The sequence below is a fragment of the Manis pentadactyla genome, chromosome 2 (assembly GCF_030020395.1).
Source record: "Manis pentadactyla isolate mManPen7 chromosome 2, mManPen7.hap1, whole genome shotgun sequence".
NCBI classification, from domain to species: Eukaryota; Metazoa; Chordata; class Mammalia; order Pholidota; family Manidae; genus Manis; species Manis pentadactyla.
The window spans coordinates 13,362,258-13,383,429 of record NC_080020.1 but is presented as its reverse complement, the minus strand read 5'-3'; the positions used below and the strand labels follow the sequence as shown (position 1 = coordinate 13,383,429).

Here is a 21,172-nt window from a genome sequence, read left to right as displayed (position 1 = left end):
TACTATTCAACTGTATTCCTAAAACCAATTTGGCAAATTAATTTTAATATACAGATACAAAACAACAAATATAGATTCACATCATTTACAATAAATCATTCAAATAACATTGTAAATACTTTTTTTTTTTTTTTAACAAAAACTTCATTCAACAAAAATACACATCAGGTTCAAGCGGTCCTGTACAACACACTTCAGCTGTCGGCAGCTGGTTCATCAGTTTGGAAGCTGTCACTTGACGTATACAGATAACATTTCTTGGTGCTGATCAGTTCAATTTAAAGGAAAAGGTCACCAAAAGCTTTGCAGAGGAGGTAAGTCAAGCACAATTGATACTAATATTTATAAAAAGAACCAATTATTAAAGTATAGAAGCAGTTAAAGTATTTTTGAAATACAAATGTCAATGCCCCTGAAATAACTAATGGAAATAATAAAGCTAACTGTTGTAGCTAAGTATATTTGCATCAGATATTTAAGCTTCTGGTTTTTGGTTTGTTTTGTTTCAATATCAGATTTTGTTTTTCAAAATCTTTTGAACTCCACTTTCACTGCATCTGTCCTGAGAACATCAGTCAAGTAAAATTTTAATTAGGGGAACAATTCGTAGGTTGAACTTATTATAAGGAAAGCTGTTTTTGCAGTTTGACGCAGCTGATCTGTGTCCGGCAGATCCCTGGCCTGCAAGCCACTGAAAGGACGTTTATCCACACCTGTTAGCACTGTGCTCTGAGGGACACAGCTGTTTTATCTTTTCCTCAACAAAATAGTACAGCAATTTTCTCCCTAACTCCAGGTATCAGGCTGTTTCTCTTGTGGTAGGTAACTTAAGTTGATTGGCATTGAGATTAACAATTTGGGCATGTGGAGATTTCCAGCTGGTAAAATGCTGGGTGATCATGTCACGGCTTTTACAAACGATTTCTGTTGTGAAACAAACTGTGATACATGCACTTAGGCTTTGTGTGTAGACAACGGCAATGTCGTATGGAAGGGATTTTCTGGACAACAGGAAGTGCTGGGATTAGGTATAAAAAGGCCTAACGATATTCAGAAATAGTGTGGAGATGGGAGTGAAATGTTTTCAACTACAAAATCAGATTTAGCAGGGGAAAAACTATGCAGATGGTTTATGCAAAACTACCTCAGGAAAGCTCTGGCAAATTGCTGTCACTCTTTTTCTAGCCTGCAGATCAAAGATAAAGTGTGCTGTGTCCCCAGGGTTTTATAAACATTCTATCTCATGACTGTTTAAATCTACTGCAAGGTCGTTGTAGAGTTTAGGTATGATCAAAATTTAAAAGGTTGCTTTTGACTCCAGGCCATTTCAGCTGTTTTCAACAGAGCTGGCCAGTTCTGAAACATGAACGATGAAGTAGGTGGGATTCATCAAAACGTTACCCCCTCTCTGTCTTTCTCTATTTTTTGGTCCACCCATTATTATGCAATGTAGGGCTATAAAGAGAGAAAGCCAGATTCCCATTGAAATTCACACATAATCCATATAGTTGGTTCTTTGTTCTTTTTCTTTCCAAGTGGAACATTTGACCTGAATCAAGAAGAAAGGTTGGCAAACTTAATACTTGAATCAACTAACTATTCTTTATAGAACTCAGGCCTTTGGCAATAAAACTCAGGCTAGACGCAGATATTTAAAGAAGTCAAAGGATATTCTATCCTTTTATAAATATTTAGCAGTTTTCAAGATATCCGAAAATCCAAGCAGGCTCCATTCAGGATGGGTGTCTCATCAAGTGGCTCGCACACGGTACAGAGCTGACGGGGGAGGGGCAGCCCCGGACTCGGACGTGCCCCAGGTCCGTGCTTCCTGCTTCTGTGAAGGAGCCCACAAGGGACAGGTGGGGACCAGAAGCTGGGGCTCGGCCAGGAAGTACATCGGGACTGGTCACAGGAGGTAAAGCACTTCTTCACTGCCCATCAGCAAGTATTAAACCAGGGAAGCCCTCTTGAGTGCTGCTTTACTTGAATTTGAATGGATCCTTACTGAAAATGTAACATAAGCCAATGTTTCTCTTTTCTTCCCTGATTTTCTTATATTGTATTTTTAAAAAACCTCTTTAAACTTGCTGTATACACAAACAACTCTGTTTAGCACAGAGACCCCTGGAGTTATTGCTGAGGGGTCTAGGAAAGCATATTAAGTGTAGTTTTCAAAATATATAACTATATTTTGTTAGTAAAAAGGTCAGTTATATAAATGCAACTAAAATTTAGATGTCTGTTCAAAAAGGAAACACGCACGCACACGCATGCACTCACACACACGTAGAGCCGCAGCACCTCCTGAGAAGCCTCCTCACAGAAGCAGCCTCCATCCCCCACACACACTGGGTCAAGGTCGACAGAGCGGACGAGGGCTCTTGGCCACAGAGCAGTACAACCTTCCAGCAGCACTGCCTCTAAGTGAACACGTCGAGGTGGCAGAGCAGGGTCCCGAGCAGTGAGAGTTCCTGACAACTTGTCACTTAAGGTCCACCTGACAGATACAGGCTCATGTCTCCTTGATACGCGATGTCACCTCCTTCGGGGCCAGATCTGGGTACGGGGAAGGCGGGGGAGAGTAGAGGCTTAGGTCACACCTCTGCCTGTGATATTACAGGTTAGTTCATTCCCAAGCATGGGCCTGTTAGAAAGAAGAACTTTCCAAGAGCAGCACACAAAGAGATTCTCAAATAGAAAACCACAGACTGTGTAATACACCACCATGCCTCCCATGCACAAGGTGGATTTAAATGGCATCTCTCTCACAGATCCTGTCTTCTCCATACATATTTATCAAAATTCACACAGACAAAGATGAGATTAGTATTTACAGATGTCAGCCCATGTAGCCTTTGTTAGAAAAGACGGAGTCTAGATGTTTTTTGTAAAGGTCTCTTTTATAAAGAATGAATCTTAGAAACCTGTTGACATGGTAATAGTGGCATGGTTAACACTACCGGTTTAGGCTTATGCAACAGTCAGCTTCAAAGCCAGAGGAAGCTGAGCTGCCCTGACCCTCATGCCTTCCCAGCGGAATGGAATTATCATTGTAGTTGAACCAGTCAGGGCACCAGAAACAACCAATGGCGAGAGCACATCACTGTCTTTAAGAGTGCCTTTCAACTGGAGCAACTGCAGGTTTGTGTTACCATAAAATTAAAGAAAATGGGTTTTACACTGCAAATGGGTCTGAACAGACTTCCTCAGGACATGCGAGCAGTCATCATTTCTGCTCCTGGAGTCCGATGCCGCACTCCGGCAGGGGAGCACCCGACTTGAGAAGCACAAACCCACCTGGTGGTGGGACTTTGCACCCCCTGCCTTGAAAGCAGCTGAATCTTCAGAATGCTCAAGTCACTCCCCAGGGTGCACTGCACAGGCGAGTGCACCCGCTTCCCCCGAGCCTGGGGGGGGAATCCTTGCAGGAGGAAGCCTGCAGACCACGCGCTGACGGCAGTGTAAGGCCCCTGGCACCACGGCCCCCGCGTGCTAGCGAGAGGCAGCAGTGCCGGCCCACTGCTCTGTTCCCATCGAAGTCACATGCAACAGCGGCCTCGAGTCCAGGCCTCCCTCAGGAACGTACACCCCCAGCTCCCCAGGCTTGCGCTGCGGTGCACTCAACGGCACTGCCTGCTGGGGTCACTCACTCGAGGGCATGTCACTGGCTCCCAAGCCTCAGCCACCACAGGGCAGGCCACAGAGGGCTCCGTGTGCCTTGGAGCTCGGCGCCATGACCTCCGGCCACTGTCCCGGGAGGCGGCTGGGTCCCTGAAGACACAAGGTGAGTCCAAATCCTGCTTTGGTCATTGACCTCCGTAAGAAGTTTTCAGCCCTGGGCCCAACACGCTTTCCTTGGATTCAGTCACATGGAACAGAAACGGTTCTGCTCTCCGCAGCCAGGTCAGTGGGAGGGCGGCTGCGCGGTTTCACTTCTTGAAAGGTGTGAGCTTATTGAAAGTGTGCCAGAACAGCGAGGGCTTCCTCTTGGGCTCTGCCAGGGCAAAGACCTGCTGCTGCGGGACGCTGGTGGGCACGGTGATGTGGCGCTGGTGAAGGGGGTGGAAGCTCTGGGGCGGCGGGGCCGCGGGGCATCCGCTGTAGCCTGACTCGAGAGAGGAGGAGGGGGGAACACGGATGGGGGTCAAGTTAACCGAAATGGAAAAAGAGTGCCAAGACTCAGGAGCTCCCAGCTGCTTCTCAACTCACATTAACCAGAAGTACATCTAAGAGCTATCACAACGCAGCTCATGCTCAGATCCGGCGTGTGGAGCCGAGCCTCGGATGACCTCTTTGAATCCCCCCAGAAACCCTCCAGGGAGGGTACCATTACCGCAGAGCGACCCCTAAGGACCGCAGCCCAGAGAGGCCGGGTAAACCAGCCCTGGTCACATGGTAGCGGTGGCAGAAGAGGGCAGGGATGCTACTTGGGATGAGCAGCGGGGAGCGCACACCGCCTCGGCCCCGGCCCGACCCTGCCACCTGCCGGCTGTGGTTCCCGCCCGGCTCCTTGACTTCTCCCTCTGAGCCTGGTCATCTACACGGCGGGTAACAGCACCGCCCAGCCGCTGGGAGGATTAGAATTAATAGTCACGTGCTTGGAAGAGCACCCCTGACACCGACTCACTTTGATCAGGGTGTTTCATTAGAGCGGCACGTTAAATCTGTGCCGAGATCATCAAAAAGGCTCATGGACACCGGGCCCAAGGTCACGGGCGCACTGTGGAAGTGAGCACTGAGATGAGGAGGGGCGAGGGTGTGGGAGGGACCGGGACTCCGGTCAGAACGCAGCCTTGCCCCTGACGGGCCACGAGGCTTCCCTGCTCCTGCAGGGGCAGATGGAGGACGAGAAGACAGCGCCCGGCCAGTGCCCGGCAGGTGAGCACCCACAGACCTTGGTGTCCCTTCCTTTCCGTTCCTCAGGGGCCCGGGGCTGAGCCAGTGACTCTTGGAAGATACAGATAGAAACTAAAGAACTCGAGGAAACTGGTATTCACTACTGACCTGCCATGAAAAGGAGATGCATAAAAGAAAATGGATTTTTCTGCCTTGAAGATATTTCTAACGTAGTGGGGGAAAATTACGCATTTGGGGGAAGGGAGCAGGGGAACGCTCGGTGTGCTTTTGGTGATGAATTCTTTTGGGTCCACCAGCTAACAGCGCATCACAGTCCTGGGCTTAACACGTCCTCGGTGGTGCATTTTCAGTCAGAAAAATACTGAGTGGGAACCAATGTCATAGGATGAATACTTCTTAGAATAGAAAGTCAATCTGAATAAAGTTTCTAAGAATATCACACATATTTTTGGATTAAAAGTCATTATTTCATTCCCGTTGGGCTAGATCCTTTGTTACCCACCCTGAGGAAAGTCTTTGCACATCAGGACCCTGGGGTGGGTGACCTTGGCACTAACATTTTTTAATAGCTGCCCAGGTAATTCTAACGGGCATGAAGGGCAGAGAACCCTGCTGTAAATAAGCTAGTGGGTCTTCTTTTTAACTCACCACTTGACGTCCTGAACTCTAGACCCCTTTTTCTACCTCACTAGAATGTAGCCTGTACTGAGTTCTGAGGAGCCGTTTAGGACTGGAACTTCCTCGTTATGTGTCAAAGCTGCAAAAGGTGTTTGCTAGTCTGCCTCTGACCACCGAGCGGGGTGGCCTGGTGGGTGACACCAGCACTTCCTCAGAAGGGGGAGGTGGAGAGGGGTGTGGGCAGGACGAGGAGGGCTGGAAGCTCTTTGGACCAATTCAAAACACATTTATAGACTCATATTCAAATGTGAGCAAATACCGGAGCCGACTCAAAGGCAAATGCAGTCACTCTACACCGCCCATTAGTCAGCTCTATCGTTCTCAGTTTCACCCATTCGTCTCTCCGTCATTTGGAGTTGGTCACAGACTAACAACTTTGTGCATTTCTCCTGATTTTAATTATAAAACTGATCTGTATTGAGACAGACTTCTCCAAAACTTACCTTTTGACTTTCCATGTCCTGCTTTTTGGGCATTTAACATGGCAAGTTTCTTTTGATTTTCTGAAATTTCCATTCCTGGATTTTGAAACAAATGTAACATACAGTCAAAACAAGTGACAACGTTTGAGAATAACACTGCCCCACGCTCATATTAGCTCTCAGGTATTCCCCATAACCCACAGCAAGGAACCTTAATCTTCAAGGAACTATGAGAGGCTGAAAAGGAGGAGTAGCAAGGATGCTGGTACAGTTATCCTCCTGAGCAGGACACTGTGACAGAGAGTGAAATGGGTGCTGCTAGTAACGACATACAAACTACAGATGTTCCTATAGGGAAGGATGAGGCCCTGGGATGAGGGGACAAATCAAAGGGTTCCCAGGCTCAGCTCACCTTCCTGCTGTGGGTGAGCCTGAGGAATGGCACTGGAGAGTGTGCCCCCACCAGAGACAGTGTGTGCCTTAACCCCCCCTACACTGTGAGGTCCTGCAGTAACAAGGTCTGCACGCCGTGAGCCGCATGGAGACAGGTGGCAGGACACAGGACAAGCCACGGCCCGATGGGGACAGCAGAGGACCAAGCGCTGGGTGCCGGGGTGGCTCCCCACCCTCACGGAAGGAAACCCGCTCTGCCCTGCGGCTGCTCCACTGCCCGGGGCCATGTACCAGGGCTCACCCTCTCCCTTCTCACCCTCTGCCACCGACAGGTCCTGTGGCCCCCTGGCTCTCCTGCCCTCGGCACAGCCAGGCCTCCTGCCCCATTCCTATGCCTGAACCCAGCCCAGTTCATGGCCGAGCTCCGGGATCCATGTGCACGTCGAGTTCCACGCACCTGGACACCCAAGACATGCCTGGCAAAGGCCTGGCTGGTCCTGCTTTGTTCCACGCTCACCCACTGCCCAGACCCCAAGGCCCCGGGAGTGCCACACCAGCACCATCCATTCATTCACGCACCCTCCGAGGACCAGCGAGGGGGCAGCGCTGTGCTGCAGAGGTGGAAATCAGGCCGGGTGGCAGCTGAGGAGTGTTTCGAATGCCCCCCGTATTTCTCAGGGAAACTGAAACACTCCAACTTACAAATGACTTCAGCGCCTGCGCCAGACACTGTTTCGCCCGCCAGTTCAGAGCGTTTCAGAGGGGATTTCTGCCCTGACTGACTGGCAAATCCCGTCCTATGCCGACACTCGACCCCATGAAACCTCCCGGAGCGGACCCACATCCCGCGAAGCATGGGGCAGGTGCCACACAGCCTGGGGGAGCGGGGACCACCCCCTCCGGTTTCATCCTCACTCCTCACAGCAGTGGGTGGGCACAGGGAGGGCCGGGCCTCCTCCATGCGGCACCACACGGCCTCTGAGCTCTGGGCTCCCGTGAGGGCCATCTCCCGCTCCACCCCACCTTTAAGGGGCCCTGTGGCATCCTAATTTCCACTCAATAGCTGGTGCTCAAAACTCAAATGCCTGGGAGACTGCGACCTTGGGCTCGCACAGCACAGGTGCCATCTTCATAAATACTCGGCAGTTCCGGGCCAGAGGGTCAGTCAACACCAGGAGGGGAGCAGGAACTGGGAGACCAGAGCGACGCTAAGCCTACGGGCTCCAAGCTGCAGAACGGGACGCACAGCCCTGAGCGCCCTGGGTGAGTGGGACAGGGCAATACGCAGGCAGAGGGGCTGGCTGTGAATGGACGGCGGCAGCAAGGCCCGTTTACAGTGCTTTCAAGGCACCGCTGAGAAGCCCCAAAGACCAGCTACTTCTCGTGGACCTGGGTGACAGTCACCTGAGTGTGTCTCAGTCTCGGGCTCATGCGGAGCTGCCGTGAGCTGCTACTAGGCTGTGCTGTAAGAGTGCGTGAGTGCCTTAAGCCTCAATTTCCTCGTCTGTAGAACAGGTATAACAGCAATGTCCCCATCGTGGGATTCAGCGGGACAATCTCTATAAATGTGTGGCAGAGTGCATGGCACTAAGGGCACGCTGAGTACATGCTGTCTGCAGTGGCTGTACCTGTCATGGCCTGTCTGGTAGGCAAGTGCTTGGATGTGCAAAGCCCATCTCTTTACTTAACAGGGGGCTGCACCCCATGGGAGGGGCTGGGCAAGGGCCAAAGAGCAGGGGCGGCAGCCCCAGGCGCAGTGCTGCTCACCCATCTCTTGGTCCTCCTGTACCCTTCGCCTCTCAGCCCCACACGCCTGCAGCCACCTCGCCTTGTCTTCCTGCTTTTTGGCACAAAACAGATGAACCTCATCGGTGGTCCTGCTGACGAGCTTGAAGGCATTTTTCACGTGCAGGTTCCAGTCCTTGTCGCGCCCGTCCTCCAGGTCCTGGAGCTCCATGTCGTCCATGTCCATGCGGCCTCTGTAGTAGAGCATGTCCCGGCGCAGCAGGTCCTTCTTGCAGGACACGAGCTGGTGGTCAAACAGGAAGAACGTCCGCTGCTGGCTCCTGCCTTGCCTGGTGACTCTGGTCAGTTCCCCGGAATGGATCAGTTCTGAACTTCGGTCCAAAATATCCAGCCCCTGGAAGGATGGAAACACATCCTTAAGACCTTCCAATCTGGACTCCTTCAGACGTCAGGGCTACAGAGGAGGCCCTGACACAGACTCGTCCTTGGGCTTCCCCATCATGAAGCCCATTCACAGGTGCAAAGGGCCACGGCGGCTGTTGAAACCTTGGGTTATTAGTCTCCTTGGGTGTCAAGTTTCTTTTCTTTATTCCCTACTCAGTGGGAAAAAGTTATATTGTCTCTGTGTTACCTGAGCTATCTTCCTTACGAGGAAGGTCTGGTGAAAAGCGTGCTGGACTAATGGAATCTAGTCCACCTGACAGAGCCGCTGGCTAAGACTGATCCTGGGAGGAGGAGGACACTGAGGCGGCTTTCTACCTACGTATGGGAACGAAGTCCTGTGGACCCTGGCTTTTGGGTCAGGTACGTGGCAGCTCCGGGAATAATAACTGGCCTAGGATCTTGGAACCAAAAGGCTAGAGAGCAAATTGCCAGCATGAAATTGGTACACTTCTGACAATAAATTATCCCCAAAATGTCAGAGTCCAAGAACAAAAAGAAAAACATACTTTTACAATATTAGGTTGGGTCTAATCCGGTGTAAGTTCACGGTATGCGGTAGCACGTTGGCTGACTTCTAAGATTGTATATTCCCCCTTTAATCCCAGCCAGACACAGTATTTGTTGGAGGCAAAAGACCTTGACTACAAAACAGTTCTTCTGTTTACCTGCCTGGAGCAATTCTGTGCCCTAGATTCTTCACTTACAAAATAAGAGACTTAGACTCGGTGATGTCTGAGGTCCCAACCTAGGCCCCTGACACAGAAGTATTTCTAGCTCTCACTGCTAAAACCATCTGCAGTTAAAAATCTAATTTATCAATCCAAACTTTCTTAATCCTTTGGGATTAAGAGGAATTCTGACCAATTAATCTGATATAGGATGAATTTTGCTTGGTCTAAAAACAATCTGAACAGAGTCAGCTAATTGCTCTTAATAACAGCCACAGAGCATAGTGGTTACCAGCATGGACACTGAAGCCAGGCTGCCTGCTTATGATTGAATCTGGCTTGGCCACTCCCTAGCTGTGTGGTCTTGAGCAAGGTACTTAACCTCTCTCTGTGCTTCAGTTCCCCTATTTGTTAAATGGAGGTTAATAATAGTTCCTACTTCATGGGACTGTTGACAGGATTACATGAATTCATACATACAAATGGCTTGGACAGTGCCGGGCATATGGGAAATGCAATACAGGTTCTACATAAATTTATTTCTTCTATATATGTGTGTATATTGGGATATTTCCTTCCCATCTTATATATGAAAATAGAAATCTCATTCAGATCATACCAATTCAAATGCAGGCAGTAGGACTCCGGGAGCCCACGCTCCTACCACAGTGGTATTTGCATTTTAATTGTTCTCTAGCTGCTCTCCTGGAGAAGATTCTAGCAGAAGAGACAGAGGGGAAGTAATAGATCAACTACAGACACTCTTCAGAGTTTATTTCTTGGTGGCGCTGAGGGGTAAAGTAGTTGACAGTCAGAGGCACCAATATGCCTAAAACACACACCATGAAAGCCAAGAATATAAAAGTATCAATCACAGGACACTAAGGGATGTTACCCAACTAGACGGCAGGTGGGGGAGGGCGTGAGCAGAGCTGGACAAAGCAGAAGGTGGGAGGGGTACCCCACTCACCTCCCAGCCTACGATGGACACCTGCCACCGTGCTATCTTGTCTATGCTCTCCAGCTTGCGTTTGCGCTCATTGATCAAACAGGCTACGTTCTTCATGGCTTCATACGCTGCCTTTATATTGTTGTAGTCACTGCAAAGCAGGGGGTTAATTGTAAAGATGTGACAGCCACTTGCAAACTGCTGTTGGACAAAATAATACACTCCATCTCTGATTTGTAAGCTAATTGTCTAGATAATGTGACATTTCAATAATAGCCACTGTTTCCTTTTTCTTCTTCCTCGTGAATAGACTACAGTCTGCGTAGGTTAAGGGAGCTGACCGAATGAATGCAATCTAGAATTCTTTGGAAAAAGAATGTTTTTATTCATTTCCCAGAAATCACAATGAATGAAAGTAAATGCCACAAGAGTAAGTTTTAGCCAGAGTGACAATGGATTATTTTCATTAAGAAAGAAAGGACAGTCTTTATCGTTGCTTTGGTTTTTGATATAGCCAGTTTCACTATATAAAGTACTTTGATAATCACTAACCATTTTCAAGAGGAATTATTTGCTTGGAATCTTATGTTGATCAGGAAGGGGCTCAAGAGGACGTAAACCACGGGAGGCTTTCGTAGTGAGTTACGTAAGCGCTAACACCACATCCACCTCATCAACAGACCTTCACCTCTCACGCTTTCCACATGCTACAGTCATTTCAAATTAAAGTGTTCCCCCAGCAGGCTCTTATCCCAAGGTCTCTCAAACCACAGGTACCAGGAAAACCAACCACAGTTCTAATGTGCACACAGGCCGGAGCAGAGGCTGTCCGGTATTGGGAAGTTTTATGGGACATCAAAACCAATCACCCAGCGAGGAGTTGAATTTTTTACTTTCCAGCACTTTCCTGTGTCTGAGGGACAGACAGAGCCTTTGGGTCTCAGATGGACTGACTTAGAGTCCTCCAGCCCAGCCAGGAACAGAGCCTTGGAAGCGGATTCTGTTGTCTATTTACGATACACAGTTAAATTCAGCCCCTGGAGTCCCTGGGCATTTCACCCACAGGCAGCCCCTGCTGTCTTCAGACAGACCTGTTCACATGCAGGAGCAGAGCACAAAGGAAGGACAAAATGATGCAAGGGGGCTGCCGAAATAATGGGAGCAAAGCCCCCCAGAGACGCCTCCATCAATAATGAAAGTGTGCAAAGTAATCATACTTTTTTCTACAAGTTTTTCTGTGCATTTCCAGAAAAGAAGCAGAGTGTGATAGTTTTTTTTTTTCCTAATTTATTTCTGTTTTACTAACAACAAGGAAATGCGCTTTTTTGTCATTTCCTTTAAAATGATTTAAGAAAAAAAATAGCCAAAAATCTGCAAATGCCTCCTAGTGAAAAAATGCCCTTCAAAGAGAAAAACTAACTGTTGAAGGATGACGGGCAGACTTCTGGCCACAGCTTTCCCATCAGGAAGGTACTACTTTGCTTGCCCGTGTCTTTTCAAGATGTATCTGCTTCATTTAATTCTCGTATTATTTTCTGTGGTTTCCCACCATGATGTGTTTTTATTCTTTTTTTAAACATTTTCTCAAACTTGTGACTCTCTTGACTTCACTATTTTTCTTTCCACCAAACTTTTCAGCTTTTTGCACCAGAAACAGAAATATTTACAGCTCGCTTTCTTCTTATCTATTTCCATGAACTCTTTTCTCTTACTCTTTAATCCCAGTTCTTTAAAAGTAACATGCATTGTCTAGGGTCTGTGGTTCAGTGACCTAGCTTTTCTCTTTCTACCTTCCAATCTAATTGTAGAAAGGTTCCTTTCTTCAAGCCCACAGGGGTCCAGTGGCAGAGAGAGCAAAGGAGTGACCCGTTTTCCACCTGACAGGGACGGGCACCACCATGAATAATTTGACTGGTCTTGGGGCAACAGTTGTTAAAAACCCAAAATTGTTGTGGTTTGCTACAGCAAATTTCGTCTGGTGTAAATCCTTTCCTTCTCCCTCTTCATGCCAGAGGCCTTCAAGGCTGTCCTTCCTTCCAGGGCTGCAGGGGCGGTGAGAGCTTTGGGCCACATGTGCGCGTCAGACACAGGGTCTGAGTCTCATGGGAAGCAGTCAGCTTTACCCCCAAACCCTCCCGTGGTCACGTCCTCACTGGCATTCCAGTTGTGGCCTAGTGAGATACCGGCTGGGTGACACCTTACCAATCATCACAGCAAGATTACACATTAAACTGCACATGCAGGAAAATGATGAGGTGCCAGTAAGTAACAGATCGTTTATTGGCTCCCCAGAACTTAGTTAGGCACAGAGTTAGCCCCAGAGGGAAGTGGAGCATTCAGCTAACCGTGACCAGAAAGAAGCCCTGTGCTCAAAGCGAGAGGGAAAGGGCAGAAAGGACTGCGGAGACCCAGCAGGCGCCAGGGCTGGTGGGCAAGAAAGGGCTTAGAAATCAACATGAAGAATCAACATCTGAAACCAACATAAGATTGTATTATTAACGATACTTTAATAAATAGTAAAAAAAAAAAAGATAAAAGAGAAGAAAGGGCTTAGAGCCCAACAAGGTCTCAGCAAGATGCCTCTTCCAAGCTGACCCCCCCACACCCTTGAATTCCGGTCCCTTTACAGGCCAACTCCTGGGTATCCTCACCCCTTCCACGAAGCCTCTTCCTGCTGCAGAGCATGAGGGGCATTTGCCAGGACACAGTTTAAGGAGTCCAGGACAGGAGAGGAAGGAAAATATGTCTGTCACTGCACTCACAACCGTCTATTTCTTTCAACAATGTTTGAAATTAACTACTGAGTAGCTACAGGAGACTTATTATAAAATACACATCGATTATAAGGACTGGTGATACAATAAAAATCCCATGTGCTCAGAACACTGTTTAAGAATTACCCTTATTATTCATTATTGTGGGGAATGGATATTCCAGAGCCTCTTTCTTGACCCTATTTCAACACTCAACAACCTTAGCTGGTCTAGAAAATCTGAAAACTCCTTCCGTATAGGTAACTGGAAGTGTCAAGCCTGCCCTGTCAGCCCAGCTGTCACTGCTGCTCTGCAGAGCCTGGAGTGCCTGCTGGAAGGACCCTGCGGGGTGGGCAGCGCTGGTGTTACTCCCGACGCACCCAGGAGGCCTGCGTGGCTCCTGCGGGCAGCTGCGCCCTCACCTGTGCTCCTGCGTGGTGTACTTGAGCAGCTCAGCCAGCTGCAGCGGGTATTTGCAGATCTTCTGCACTGGCGTGAGGAGGAAGCCGTCGATGGCGATGTCGATCATCTGCTGCAGCAGGCGGCAGGCCTCGAAGAAGTGTCTGTACCGGCCCTGCTTCATCAGGCCGGACAGCTCCGCGCAGGCGCCCGGGTGGTTGTTGCAGTACTCGGAGTAGATGGCAAAGCCCTCTTGCTGGCAAGGGAAAAGCACAGCTTCATCAGCGTAAGGCCAGGCCGAGGCACCTCCTAGCCCTACCTGAGTGGGCATTTCTGGGAGCAGGGAGATACGCCACAGCCCCAAGTGATCCTGCACTGTTTCTCATGCCTGTGCAGTAAGCCTGTATCTTCTCAGGGGGAAGGGGCCATTTCCAAGGGGTGTCAGCTGTCCTGGCACTCAGTGTCCTGGTCCCACTCCAGGCCCCTGAGAGGGTGGGTCACAGGTACACATGGCTTCCCCAGGGCAATGGTGCCCTCTGCTGTCACCCTCCTCACCCCAGCTCCCCTCTGAGAAAGAAGGAGGTGCTGTCCAACATCTTTCCTTCCTGGGCCTCTTCATTGTCACAGATTAACTGGTTGACTATGATCAGGAGGAGGGGACTCAAGTGCCCCCTCCTCCCTCTCACACCTCTCCTCCTTCACATGCTGCCACCCGGTGTCCACATGCACGGCACCCTGCGGCCTCCAACCGAAGCCCTCCGCCACTTCCTTCCTCCCCGACAGTCCACTCCACAGCGACCGCCTCCCTGCCAGCTCTCTCCAGACACGCCCCTTCTCCTGGACTCGGCACTACACTCCCTTCCCCTCCCTGTGTCCTGGGCCACCCCCACGGCCTCCACACCCCAGGGCCTCTGCTCCTCAGCCCACATATCCCTGAACGTCCCCACCCCGAGCGTCCCAGCGCCAAACCTCTCACCTCCCAAATGTTCCCTCACCCCCGCCCCCAACCATATAAACCAGTCAACTTAATTTTTAAGTGACCTCTCCATTCTATAGGAAATTAATCTAACAAGAACAAAACTAAAAGGACTCCTCTTTGTAGTGAAGAAACTTCAAAATTATGTAACTGGGTATTATTAATAGAAGTAGCAGGTGACATACATGTTGAAGAAAGCAGGGTCCTATTTCACTTAAATGTGGTTCCTCTTTATTGTACTGTTTCTCAAGGTCTTTTAGGAATTGTCTTTGGAATTTGTAAATATCTTCAATGTTTCCAAAAATGGTGGCTAGTTGTGCAACAGTGAACATTCCTGTGTGCTTGCGACACTGTCGGATATAGCCCTACAAAACAGAGAAGTAAACTTTGTTAAATTAATTGGGAGACTCAGAGAAATTATTCATTTGAATTATACAGCTGTTTAGGTCTGAAGCCGTGGTCATGGAGCGGATTTTAATTAGAGAAAATTATTTTATCCTATGGGTCCCTGATGAAATGATCATAGTTCCCTGACTACCATGTGCCATAAATATTTTAAAAACAAAAGGAAAGAGAAAAGGTATGTGTGGATGAATTTATAATTCAAGAAACCTTATAAAGATTCTAGATGATACTCAAGAAACAAGCTGCACAGCCACACTCGAAGGCGATCACTCTCCCGTTCCTGGTTCCACTTCACAGCCGAGGGCGCTTGTCAAATCCGGAATGCCACTGCTTGCGGAAGAGCCCATGCAGACCTGCTCACTGTCGTGGCCAAGAGCCAAGACCATCTTACCCAAGGACGCCACCACCACCTACTTCTGTATACGCATGGCATCAATCTGTAGGCCTTTAACCCGAGGCCTGTACTAACTGAAGCACCAGTAGTTCTCTGGTGTGCCCTGGCTGTACTGAGGCTCGGGTAGCAGTTAGTGCAGAGGAAGGAGAAGCCATAAATACATGTAATAATTATCCCCAAATTAGCATTACGTAATCACACAGACTAAACTGACTACATGGTAAAATATACACTACTGACCACTTGGTATGAATTTTAACAGAAAGACTACGAAAAGGCTTAGAGCACAGGCTCTAAGGCAGACTGTCTGGTTTAAATCCCAACCACACACTACGTAACTTCTCTGTGCCTCAGTTTCCTCATCCGTAAAGGGGGCTGGTAGGTGAGAGTGCTGTATGAGTTCCTCCAGGTAAAGGGATGGCACATAGTCAATGCTCAACAGTTATTAGCAATGAGTTTTATTTTCCTAAAATGACACTTTAAAGAAACCCCCATAACCATGTATTTATGCAGAACAAGACGGTTGGCACAAATAAGCTAAACACTGGTGTATCTTTGGCCAGTTAATCCAATCACAGAACGGGCAGCTGTCCCATTTCAGCGGGTCTTCAGGGCTGAACTTTCACGGCTGAACTGAGAGCGCAGAGAAGAGCGTTCCCAGCCCGGCGGCCGGAATGATCAAGGGGCAAGAGCAGTTAGTGTGATGCGGACAGGATCCAGGAAATGAAAAATACCACGGAGGAAATACAAGTCACTGCCGAGCAGAACACCACGGCTGTGGACATCACCAAACAAAACCGATCTTTTTTTGGTCTGCATCCCAATGACGAGCATCTGCCAGTGATCAGGTGCAGCCACATGGCAGACAGTGACAAACCTTTGATTCTTTGTAAAGTCAAGTGGGTTTTGCGTAAGGGGGGCTGCCTTCTCTGCAAGTCATTCACTCGTGAGCTGAGCAGCTGCGTCCTGAGAGGATAGCTGCCTGGTACCCGGAGAGGGGGACTGGCTATGACAGCAGGTCCGAGAGGCACCGGTGCTCTCCGAGGTAGACGAGTATTTAATGAGGGAGTGAGGGGCGAGGAGGAGATGGCCCAGAATAACATGCAAACCCGAGGGCCTGCCCGGAGACAGAAGAACACTGCGTGGGCGCGCCGTGCTGCCACACGACCGCCTCAGGGGGCCACAGGCCTGGCGTCTTACCTCGCAGATGTCCTTGAGGTGCTTGATGTACACCCGCTCGGTGTTCATGATCTCCCGGATGACATTGGCCCTCATCTGGCGCTTGCTCTCGGAGTGCGGGTGGCGGCTCCTGCCGGCGTCCTCCTGCTCCTCGTCCTGGGAGCTGCTGGAATTCTCCGACAGCTCTTCCTGGTTGACACGCAACTGCAGCCCACACACAGGCAGCGGGTGACTTGGGGGGACATGGCACCAGAACCAGGCAGGGGGCCGCCCCCACACCCCTTCTCCTGACCAACTGGGAAGGCAGCATGGCCCTGGCCTGTCTTCACCTGCCTGGCTGCTCAAGCACAGCAGCAAAAGGCCCATCAACTAGTTCACATAAGTTGAAACTTTTCCTTCAACTGCAGCTAATTTCTAAAAGGTTTGATTAAAATGATACAAAGAGCGAGTCTGGACCTTAAACAATTCCACTGTTCCCCTGAAGACAGCTGTGAAAGTGCCACACACTTACTCTGACAAAGCTTGCGGGGAACCAGGCTTCCTTATCCTCATTCCGGCCCCACCACCAGTCCTTATTAGAAGCTTCCAGCACCTGGATGACATCTCCTGCCTTGAAGCCCAGTTCCTGGTCATCCATGGTCACGTGGTCCCACAGGGCTTCTGCGCAGACCATGCTGCCATCGCTGATCAGCTGCAAAGGAGACATGTGGGAGTGCTTAGTGCAGAAACGAGGCAGGCAGAACAGCAAGCGAGACACCGTGAGCTCTCTCAGGGTGGCACGGACATCTTCCAGCTCTCGTTGGCGTGGACAAAAGGTTTTCAGTCCAAACTTACTGTTTGATTGTTACACAAAGTAAACAGAGAAAAACATACGAGAGCAAACAAAATCAGGTGGGCATCTCCTACATGCTCTTAAAGGAAACTCCAAATCCACTGTTTTGGAAAAATGTAAAAATGACACACTTTTCTGTACACCAGTTACCTAACCAATTTGAAAATCTGGAATATTCACCCTGAAATGGTTTCTGAACAAAATAGATGTCACAAAGCCAAGCCTCCAGCGGTTATGCACATACTTTACCACCAGACAGACCCTCACAGCCTCCGTCAGAACTTAACTCTTTACATTGTATTCACAATTTGAAAAAATTCTGTACCTGACTTTATAGTTTACTGCAATTAAAGAGAACACTGCATGCCTCTGGATATTAGCAGTTGAGCTGAAAGAATAAAGAATGGCCAGAGGTCCCTGTCAGTTAGCCGAGGGGCAGATGACTGCACAGCCCCCCTGTTCTCGAGGGGTGCCATCACATGCTATAGCAAAAGGGATGATACGGCCAGGACGCTGGTGGCATTGACGGGGATGGCAACTCACTGAGAAGTCATCTCCACATGCTCTGTTCAAGAACTCCAAAAGCTAAAAGTACTTTCTAAAAAGATTTCTGTAAGATGCAGTGGCAGAAAGAACACCAGTTTGTAGTGAGAAATAAGTAATTTCAGCTCTGCCATTTGCTAGCAAGTAATTTAGCCTCTTAGCCTCAGAGTGTTTATTAAAATATGGATAACCACTACCTCTTAGACTGGTTGTGAGACCTTGGTGAGATACATAAGGGAGTACATTTCATAAAATGAAAAGCACCACTCAAAACACTAATGACTACTGCTCTGTTACGTAGAGGGATGAGCTACAGTTCTATGGAAAATTCCACCACATACATTGTCCTTGAAAATGCCAGAAAATCATAGCGTTTTTTTCCTAATCAAAGAGTTCTAGGTTTTAGAACGTATTAGTAAGAAATGATCAGAGAGCAAAGTCTGAAGTGACCGTGGACCCTGAAAATCGGATATCCAACGTTTGCCATTGTTGCGTGGAGTCCTACCTCGTTGATGGCCAGCTGTTCCCCGCCTGGCTGCAGGTATCTGGGGTTGGCCTGACACAGGTCTTCATAACTGTAGTCTTCCTCACTGCCGTTGTCATCCACTAAGGCAGAAGACTCAATACCTCCATCTGAAGACACTGAAAAAAAAAAAAGAGGGAGGGGGAGGTGGCACAGTTTAAAAGAGTCAGGCAACAAAATTTTAAATGACAAAATAAGAACATAGCCCTAAGGAAAAATTATCACTTGTATGTTATCCAGAATAAGAAATCACTAGAAAATTTCTACTGCTCTATTAAGCCAAAGGTGGTAGTTATGCTGATAATAGCTGGGGTCATGCACACCAGTGGGTGGGGAGGGGAACACTTTGGAGTACTGCCAACACTAACACAGTGTTATTTTGTGAATTAGGATAGTGAGTGAATTATGTGTGACTTAGGTGGAAAGTGGTGCTCTAAAGTGGACATAAAAAATATACATAACAGTGTTTCTAAGCAATGTGCTGTTAAGTTTGAAGAGGAAAAGAAAAATACCATTATTTTAAAAGCTATATCTTTTACCCACAAGGCATTGGTACTGCTATTAAAAAGGTGCTGACAGCATCCTAAGTAAAAACAGGCAGCCATTCTTCCTAGTTGTCCATATACGAAAAGGCTGGAACTCACACCACCAGAATTTAACCAAAAAAAAAAAAAAAAGAGATCTTTTAAGGATGGACGTAGCATTTGGGTTGATCTTGGCAATTCTTGGAACAGGAGGCTGCACTTACCGAGGCTTACCTGTCCCTGAGCAGAGGGAATTTTAATGAGAAACAGAACATTATTCCCTGTGAAGAAGACAGGGAAGGTTTCATGGAAGAGGTAGCTGGCTCTTCAAGATACTTGAGGACAAAATGTGGCTCGATTTGAAGAACAGGATACATGGACATCGGTACATCTAATGAGATGAGACTGGAAAAGTGAGGTGGGGGCATACTGCGGGAGCCTCGGGGCTGGGATAAGCAATGAATGGCTCTTCTAGAGCTTTGAGTAAGGGGGCGACAAGTTTTGAATGGAGGCTCCCTCCGGAAGGAGGACGGGTTTTAGAGTCACATGACCTGGTCTGAGTTCTAGCCCTACATGCACGGGACCCTAGCCAAGCAACTTAATCTCTCTGAGCTTCACATCCTAATGCAAAAACAATGTTCCTTCCTTTTGTTGATAAAAGTAAGATAATGTGTGTCAAGTTCCCACAGCCCTGATGCAGAGTATGAATAACTCACTGAAAGAGTTACTGTGGCGGTGGCAGTGAGCCTGGCGGCAGCTGGGCTGCACACTGGCTTTGCTCGGGCATGGAGTGGGCGGCCGGAGGGCAGCACAGGCCCAGGGAGCCCGGGAGGGGCGGCGGCTGGAGCGAGCGGCACTGAGGCGCTGCACCGGGGACTGGCAGGGGGACCGAACTTCCCGGGCGTTGGGCAAGCCAAGCTGACGCAGGTGCGACAAAGATGACAAGGTCAAGGATGATTCAGAAAAACCTCAACTTACCGGGGCAAATAACAAGAAAGGGAAGTCAGGGAAGCCAGGCTGCGGGAAGGATGGAGGCGGCTCTGAGCCTGCAGAGCAGAGGGCTGTCCACCCTTCCTTTGCTCAAGGACTTGGGAGGCTGAATTTCTACTAACGCAACCCTCAGGGGACAGGTCCACTTTTTAAGCTGAAGAACTTTTCTTTTTAAGTGAGTGAGATATTTTTGATTCTTTATTTTTGTACTAAGTCTTCAAAATCCGAGGTGCATTTCTGTTCACTGCCCGGCTGGTCATGCCAGGCCAGAGAGCAGGCGCTCCCCAGATGCACGTCCAGCCCCAGGCCAGCTCCGTGCTCTGCGCAACAGGCCCTGTGCTGTTCCTGCTTCCCCAGCACTTGCGAACTTTTTTAAAGCAACACATTTTGTAAATAAAGTGTAGAATCCTTAACATTAAAACAGTAAAAACGACTGAAAAAGATTTGCGAGTTTAAAACTGAGTCTATAATAGGCAGAGTCAGGGCCATGGTCACAAGGAGCTCAAACCAGGGAAGGCGGGTGGTACTGGAGCACGTGGGTATGTGGCAGCAGAGGGCAGGCGCGCGTCGCAGTCACCTGCCTTCCCCAGGTGCCCGTCCTCCCAGCCTGAGCTCCAGACAGAGCACTGATCAGCAGTGCCTGACAAGCCAGGTCTCCTCAGGGGCCCGCGCTCGGGATGTGCTTTCCTGCAGCCCGGGGTGCCCCTCTGCACCTGGGAACCCCCCAGCCAAGCCACTGCCATCATTCCTTCATGTCCACGATGGCACGGGCACGTGTAACCATAAGCCATCTCTCGTGGCTTTGTCCAGGCAGGCTCTCAGGAGGTGGGGGGCTCCTAGTGCCTAGGATGGTGCACTGGACATGAGGACAGTGACCCTGGGATGAGCTGACGGCTCTGCAGGGAGTTGGGGCGCTGGAGGTCAGAAGGGTCCTGGTTCTGACCCCAAGGTGCCTGGCGCCCTCTCCCACCTCCCTTCTCCTCCCCGCTCCCACGGCCAGTCTCATTTAGGAAGGATCCCGGCCTGTGGAGGGAAAAGTGAAAGTCGCCTCAGGGAGGAAGGCAATGCAGCAGAGAAATGTTCGGGACCTGATGCAAAGTCAAGAAGCAGAAGAAAGTCTTCCAGGCCCTGGTGTTGCATCTGAGGCCCCCACCTTGCTTTCCAACTCACCACAGAAGAGAGATAGCACCTGGGGCAGTCTGTGTAAGGGAAGTGCAGCAGGTGGGCAGCAGAGAACGAGCTGTGTGCGTGGGTGTCGTACCAGCAGGCAGCGGGCAACACAACATACCAGGACCCTCTCTCTGGGCAGAGGGGAGGGGGGCTTCCCTCTGGAGTGCAACGCCGAGTGCCAAGGGCAGGGGTGGGGTGGGGTGAGCGGGGAGCAATCTGGAGAAAGTCAGGCAGCCCTGTCTAAGTGCACAAGACACTCTGAAAGCCTGGGTGATGCACGCTGACCTCTCCCTCCCACGCCCTCAGAGTGCCTGCAGCAGAGAACAC

General features: G+C 49.3%; 1 protein-coding gene across 5 annotated transcripts in view; it reads right to left on the bottom strand.

Annotated features, from left to right (window-relative positions):
- Positions 1 to 28: 28 nt before the first annotated feature.
- Positions 29 to 21,172, bottom strand: part of SPATA13 (spermatogenesis associated 13) — a 167,252-nt gene continuing 146,108 nt past the window's right edge. For 4 of the 5 annotated variants that reach the window (XM_057490204.1, XM_036917397.2, XM_036917405.2 and 1 more), the window contains 9 exons: positions 18,144 to 18,280; positions 16,775 to 16,954; positions 16,285 to 16,467; positions 14,471 to 14,650; positions 13,333 to 13,565; positions 10,179 to 10,308; positions 8,118 to 8,490; positions 5,979 to 6,053; positions 29 to 4,105 (listed from right to left, as the gene is read on the bottom strand). In XM_057490204.1, coding sequence (XP_057346187.1) covers positions 3,930 to 4,105; positions 5,979 to 6,053; positions 8,118 to 8,490; positions 10,179 to 10,308; positions 13,333 to 13,565; positions 14,471 to 14,650; positions 16,285 to 16,467; positions 16,775 to 16,954; positions 18,144 to 18,280 — 1,667 coding nt within the window. In that variant the 3' untranslated portion in view covers positions 29 to 3,929. Of the gene's footprint in view, positions 4,106 to 5,978; positions 6,054 to 8,117; positions 8,491 to 10,178; positions 10,309 to 13,332; positions 13,566 to 14,470; positions 14,651 to 16,284; positions 16,468 to 16,774; positions 16,955 to 18,143; positions 18,281 to 21,172 lie in introns of those variants that run through there. The other variant, XM_057490206.1, reaches the window with a different exon arrangement.